Consider the following 7,589-nt stretch of genomic DNA (forward strand, 5'->3'; position numbering starts at 1 on the left):
ATGATTTGCACCTCCGTGCAAAATCATTTGCACGGAAAAAAGGTAGTGAATCAATCGCTGTTTCAAAATCGGCCAACAGCAATTGAATCGCTACCTTTTAGTGAATCTGGGACTAAGTGATAGAGACTGTCCCAAATGAAGTTAGTTGGGCTGAGAACTTTGCAACACCCCCTCGTACATTGGGCTGCTTTTTCAGGGTAATTGGGCAGGATTATAAAAAAATATCTGGCAACACTGTACCTTCACCCCTTTTTCCTAAACCAATGCTACTGCAAGCAATGTAATTAAAGAACATGTTCTAAATCTTACTGTAAACTTCATATATTCCTTGCAGAAAATTGTGGCATATGACACTGTATTGTATTGTATTCACCAGAGGAAAGCTTAGTATGCCAACTAGAGGCAGAAATGTCCACTATCTCTTTGCAAAGGACAACTCATATTAGTTAACAAAAAAAAAAACAAAACCCCAAACTGTTTTGCCCGTTTTCAAAAGTCACTTTCCTAATGCTTTTCGCTAGGATATTAACCCCACCCCTCCCCCTTTAACCCTTTCAGGACCAAGGGACATATTTGTCCCATAACTTTAAAATCCTATAAATTTTGATTGGGATAGTCTACAGTTCTAAATTTGATATGTACAGATTCCATATGATACTGCCTTTATGTAAACAAACTGGTTCCGACATTCATTCATTAGCGTCGTTGCCAGATTGACGAGAAGATTCACTTGCCACACTGTCCATAAGCCAGAAGTGTGATTTTTTTTAAAAAAAATAATGATATTTCACACAAAAAAATCAATTTTTTGGCATCTGCAAGCCCTTTTTACCATAAAAATGTCGTCAAAACCACAAAAATTGGCCTACGATCCTTATGGTCCTGAAAGGGTTAAGAGCTTTTCAATACTGGCATGCACTCCAAGTAGACATGAAGTCGACAGCTAGTTTTAAGAAGGAATCTCTACTAAACTATTACATGATATAATTACTAAACGGTAATTTTGATAACCACCACTGAAGAACTTTAAAATTCCCGTTTAATCCTTCTTTAGCCCACTTTGTTAGATTGAACAATTAATTACTCACCGGTCTGAGGACTCTCTTGATCTCTCCCAAGACGGCATCCACGTCGGCCACTGAGCAAAGCACCAGGGTGCAGACCACCACGTCCACCGACGCCGTGGCCACCTGGGACATCTCCTCCCCCGACGCCACCAGGAAGCGATCGCACTGCACGTACCTGTTTCCTGCCAGGCTCTTGCTCAGAAACTGCTGAAAATTGGGATTTGGGTCCAGGCAGGTCACTCTGCAGCCTCGTGGGTAAAACTGGAAGTTAGCGCCGGAGCCACAGCCGATTTCCAGCAGAACGATCTCCCCCGAGGGGCTCGCAAAGTCTCCTAGATTACTAAACAGATCCTTCTTGTACTGATGCATCTTCTTGTTGTACGTGATGGCTATTTTTTCCATTACGTATGGGAAGATCTTTTTATTCAGTGGGCGCCAGAATCCAAGGAAGTCGAGTAGGTAGATAGGCAGTATCAGAAGCCTACTAAGAAGCTGAAAGAACAGTATCAAGAACTCCATGACTGCAAAGAGACAGAAGACTACTTTCTAGAAAAGAAATGTGGAAAATACACGGGTATCTCAGACTGTTAGCCCTTTTTTTTTTTTTTTTTTTTGGCTCCACCTTCAGGCAGTCCTGTTCAGAATAAGAGTCTCCTCCAAGCTATCCTGACTTGGGTTGGGAAAGAACATCTCGTGCACAATGATAAGGAGTAAAAAAATGTATTTTACCAAAAGTGGTTGCAAACAATTGACCATTATGATTTTCAGTCCACTATTTGGATAACTAAGGTCAGCCTTATTTGCCTCAAGCATGATTGAATCTGTATGTAAACAAATTAAAGCTCTGAGGCTGCAGTCGCTAGGGGGGGGGGGCGGAGTCGTGGTTATCCGCGAGCTCCTTTCAGGGAAAAGCAGGCTTCCTTGATGCTGTAGGAGTCACGGGGTCGGGGGTAAGGCAACAGCAGCATGTTTGGTGTCTTGCGCGCGCAAACAAGACAGGAGAGAGACTAGGAGGAAAGAAGGGAGGGCGGAGCAAGGCCGGGCTGCCAAAAGATCCTAATGGCGTGAAAAGCCCTGAAGATCTGGCTTCCCATTGTTCTCAAGTGCCTCCTCGAGGGCTGCAATCCAGTCGGGTTTTCAGGATTTCCCCAATAAATATGCATGAGATCTATTTGCATGCACTGCTTTCATTGTATGCTAACAGATCTCATGCATATTCATTGGGGAAATCCTGAAAACCAGACTGGATTGCAGCCCTAGGAGGGACTTTGACACCCCTGTTCTAAATGGTTCAACAATAAAGTGTTCTAGGAGGGAGCACCCAGAATGTTTGCTGCGCTGAGGAGTCCACGCAAGGTTCAGGGCAGGAGAAGGCTGGCGGGACCGGCATAGGGTCTATAAGCAGGGGTGTCCAACCTTTTGGCTTTCCTGGGCCACATTGGACAAAAATAAATAAATAAATACATTTCTGGGGCCACACTAACTAGCTGATGAGCAAAAAAAAAAAAAAAGATTGAGCAGGCATGCATGAAGCAGTGGCAGCTTGAGGATATTGCCGCTGGCTGCAAAGCTTGGAGATTTTGAATTGCCAGACTGGAGGAAGATGTCTTCAGTTGGCAGGGCTTGGGAATCCCCACTAGCTCAAGTATTTATAAATTGCACTCAGGGAGGGAGAAACTTTGGTACCCATCCACTAATTTTGGGCTCCAGTCCCTCTCCCAAATCAGTTGTATATGACTATACCACTGAATACAAAAATAATTGTGATGCACATATCCCAAAGCTAACATATTCCAGTTAGAGAGAGAGACCAAATTCCTGGAAGCCACGAGGGACTGCTTCCTGGAACAGCTGGTCATGGAACCTACACGAGGAGAAGCTACTCTTGATCTAATCTTCAGTGGACTGGGGGGACCTGCAAAGGAAGTAGCGGTATTAGACCCACTGGGAAACAGCGATCACAACATGATCCAGTGCAGACTAGAACTGGGATCATCCAGGGTGAAAAGAACCACAACAACAGCGCTCAACTTCAGAAAAGGGAATTATGATGCAATGAGGAAAATGGTGGGGAAGAAACTCAACGGCAGCACAAGGAAGGTAGAGTCCGTAGAAAGCGCCTGGACCCTGCTCAAGCGTACGGTGCACGAAGCACAGAACCTGTACGTCCCCAGGTTCAGAAAAGAGTGCAAGAAAAATCGAATAAAGAACCCAGCATGGATAACGGCAGCTGTAAAAAAGGCGATCAGTAACAAGAAAGCATCGTTCAAAAAATGGAAACAGGATCAAACGCAGGCCAACCAAAAGGAACACAAGGAAAGCCAGAAGGAGTGCCACCGAGTGGTTAGGAGAGCAAAGAGGGAATATGAAGAGAGACTAGCGGGAGAGGCAAAAAATTTCAAATCATTCTTCAGGTACGTAAAGGGGAAGCAACCAGCGAGGGAGGAAGTGGGGCCCTTGGTTGATGGGGATAGAAAGGGAGTAGTGAGGGAGGAAAAAGAAATAGCTGACAAGTTAAATGACTTCTTTACGTCGGTCTTCACGAGGGAGGACACATCCAACATTCCGGAACCAGAGGAAATAGAAAATGGAGATCAAGATAACAAGCTGGTCAAATTAGAGGTGAGCCAGGAGGATGTCCTCAGGCAGATAGACAAGCTAAAGAGCGACAAGTCGCCAGGTCCGGATAGCATTCACCCAAGGGTGCTCAAGGAATTAAGGAATGAAATAGCAGAGACACTTCAGCAAATATGCAACCTATCCCTAAAAACTGGAGAGATCCCGGAGGACTGGAAAATAGCTAATGTCACGCCCATCTTCAAGAAGGGTTCGAGGGGCGACCCGGGAAACTATAGGCCGGTAAGCCTCACATCGGTCCCAGGAAAGATGATGGAGGCACTGATTAAGGACAGCATCTGTGACCATATCGAAAAAAATGGACAGCTAAGGTCGAGCCAGCATGGGTTCTGCAAGGGTAGGTCGTGCCTCACAAACTTGTTGTACTTCTTTGAGGGGGTAAACAACCAGGTGGACAAAGGAGAACCCATAGACATAATTTACCTAGACTTCCAGAAAGCCTTCGATAAGGTACCACATGAGCGGTTGCTCAGGAAGCTAAGGAACCATGGGGTGCACGGGGAGGTCCACCGATGGATCAAAAACTGGCTGGCAGACAGGAAGCAGAGGGTTGGTGTAAAGGGCCATTACTCGGACTGGCAAGGGGTCACGAGCGGGGTTCCTCAAGGATCGGTGCTGGGACCGCTCCTGTTTAACATATTCATTGACGACCTGGAGGCGGGAACAAAATGCGAGGTCATCAAATTTGCAGATGACACCAAACTATTCAGCAAGGTTGAAACCACGGTTGACTGCGAGAATCTCCAAAGGGATCTTACGACATTGGAAGAATGGGCGAAAAAGTGGCAAATGAGCTTCAATGTAGGGAAATGCAAGGTCATGCATATAGGGAGAAGGAACCCGATGTTCACTTACAAAATGGGGGGATCAATGCTAGGGGTCAGTAATCTGGAAAGAGACTTGGGAGTGATGGTAGACACGACATTGAAGGCGTCGGCACAATGCGCCACAGCCTCGAGGAAAGCAAACCAAATGTTAGGTATCATTAAGAAGGGTATCTCGACCAGAACGAAGGAAGTCATCCTGCCACTGTACCGGGCTATGGTGTGCCCGCAGCTGGAATACTGTGTACAGTACTGGTCACCGTACCTCAAAAAGGACATGGCAATGCTTGAGGGAGTCCAGAGAAGAGCAACTAAACTGATTAAGGGTATGGAAAACCTTACATACACTGACAGACTGAAGAAGCTGGGGCTGTTCTCCCTGGAAAAGCGGAGACTCAGAGGAGATATGATAGAGACCTTCAAGATCCTGAGGGGCATCGAAAAGGTTGACAAAGACAGATTTTTCAATTTGAAAGAAACCACAAGAACAAGGGGTCACTCGATGAAATTGAAGGGGGACAGGTTTAAAACAAACGCAAGGAAGTACTTTTTCACACAGAGGGTGGTGGACACATGGAACACCCTTCCGGAGGCCGTGATAAGAAATAGCACAGTACAGGGTTTCAAGGATGACCTGGATAGGTTCCTGGAAGACAAAGGGATTGAGGGGTACAGATAAGAGCAGTGGAAGGTTTAGAGATAACTGTAGAGGTAGGCAATAAAATTAGTCAGGGACCGCTGACCAGGCAATATGCCTGATGGGCCGCCGCGTGAGCGGACCGCTGGGCTGGATGGACCTCTGGTCTGCCCCGGCGGAGGCGACTACTTATGTACTTATGTACTTAATAAATTCAAAATAAAACAATTTTTTCTACCTTGTCTGGATGTTTTGTTTTTCCATCATCTTGGAAGATAAGCACTGTAAAAATGCTAGAGCAAGCATGGTACCTTTTTAAGGACACAGCCACCAAGGTGCGAAATCTATATATACCGCTTATCAACAAGGGATCCAAGAGGAATAAGAACAAGGAACCAGCGTGGATCACTGTAGCGGTGAAGGAAGCGATCAGAGACAAGAAGACTTCGTTTAAGGAATGGAAAAGGTCAAAAACGGACGAAAACTGGAAAAAGCACAAACATCAAAGCAGGTGCCATAAGGTGGTAAAAGGGGCCAAAAGAAACTACAAGGAAAAAATAGCCAAGGAGGCAAAAAAACTTCAAGCCGTTCTTTCGATATATTAAGGGGAAACGACCTGCGAAGGAAGCGGTGGGACCGTTGGATGACCATGGAATAAAGGGAGTGCTAAAGGAAGACAAAGCCATCACCGACAAACTGAACACATTTTTTGCGTCTGTATTTACCGAAGAGGATATAAACAACATACCAGAAGCCGACAGGCTATACGCAGAAAACGAAGACAAGAAACTGACAGAGTTGATGGTCAGTCTAGAAGAGGTATGCAGGCAGATTGATAGGCTTAAAAATGATAAATCCCCAGGACCGGATGGCATCCATCCGAGGGTAATCAAGGAACTAAAAGAGGCTATAGCTGAACTGCTTCAACTAATAGCCAACCTGTCGATCAAATCAGGAAGGATTCCGGAAGACTAGAAAGTGGCGAATGTTACACCAATGTTCAAGAAAAATTTGAGGGGAGATCCAGGAAACTACAGACTGGTGAGTCTGACCTCGGTACCAGGAAAGATGGTAGAGGCGCTGATAAAGGACCGCATCATTGATCACCTTGATGGACATAATCTGATTTAGACCAGCCAGCACGGTTTCAGCAAAGGAAGATCTTGCTTGATGAACTTGCTGCACTTCCTTGAGGGAGTAAACAGGTAGATAGACAAGGGTGACCTGGTCGACATCGTATATCTGGATTTTCAGAAGGGGTTTGACAAGGTTCCGCATGAACGACTACTTCGAAAAATTGCGAACCATGGAATCGAGGGTGAAATACGTAGATTAAAAACTGGCTGGCGGATAGGAAACAGAGAGTGGGGGGTAAATGGACAATATTCGGACTGGAAAAGCATCACGAGTGGAGTGCCGCAGGGTTCGGTGCTTGGACCCGTGCTCTTCAACATATTTATAAACGACCTGGAAATTGATACGACGAGTGAGGTGATTAAATTTGCAGATGATACGAAGTTATTCAGAGTAGTGAAGACGCAGGAGGATTGTGAAGACCTGCAACATGACAAACACGCTTGAGAAATGGGCCGCGACATGGCAAATGAGGTTTAACGTGGATAAGTGTAAGGTGATCCATGTCGGTAACAAAAATCATATACATGAATACAGGATGTCCTGTGCAGTACTTAGAGAGACCCCCCAGGAAAAAGACTTGGGAGTACTGGTAGACAAGTCAATGAAGCCGTCCGCGCAATGCGCAATGGTGTTGAAAAGGACAAACAGAATATTAGGAATGATTAAGAAGGGGATCATGAACAGAATGTGGAAGGTTATCATACCGCTGTACCGAGCCATGGTACGCCCTCACCTGCAATACTGCGTCCAGCACTGGTCGCCATACATGAAGAAGAAGGACACAGTACTATTCGAAAGGGTCCAGAGAAGAGCGACTAAAATGGTTAAGGGGCTGGAGGAGTTGCTGAACAGTGAGAGATTTGAGAAACTGAGCCTCTTTTCCCTTGAAAAGAGGAGATTGAGAGGGGACATGATCAAAACATTCAAGATAATGAAGACTTAGTAGATAAAGACAGGTCGTGCTTTTGGATAAAACTGTCCTTTTTAGGACTAAATCAGCAATAGTCCCTTTCCCCACCTATTGTTTTAACCCTTAAGTGTGCTTTATTATAATTATTGTAATTCAACCCTACTTCCCAAATTATGTGTAGTCAGTATATGTGTCCTATGCTAAAAGTCTACTAACCTAGTATAGTACTGTATAATATTTTAACACCAATTTTTATTTGTGTTTTAAAAGCTTTCTTTTATTAAGGCTGTACACTGCTTAGAAATTTGAATTAGCGGTATAAAAAATGTTATAATAAAATTAAACTAATAATAAACTTGTTGTTCACCCTCTCCAAG

General features: G+C 44.8%; 1 protein-coding gene across 1 annotated transcript in view; it reads right to left on the reverse strand.

The window, feature by feature from the left end:
• The window catches only part of METTL7A (methyltransferase like 7A), a 33,327-nt gene extending 31,654 nt beyond the window's left edge, over positions 1-1,673 (reverse strand). The window contains exon 1 of the mRNA XM_033939540.1: positions 1,089-1,673. Within this exon, the coding sequence (XP_033795431.1) occupies positions 1,089-1,586 (498 nt within the window). The 5' untranslated portion in view covers positions 1,587-1,673. The remainder of the gene's footprint in view (positions 1-1,088) is intronic.
• Positions 1,674-7,589: the final 5,916 nt, after the last annotated feature.

This window comes from Geotrypetes seraphini, chromosome 3, assembly GCF_902459505.1.
Source record: "Geotrypetes seraphini chromosome 3, aGeoSer1.1, whole genome shotgun sequence".
Classification (NCBI taxonomy): Eukaryota; Metazoa; Chordata; class Amphibia; order Gymnophiona; family Dermophiidae; genus Geotrypetes; species Geotrypetes seraphini.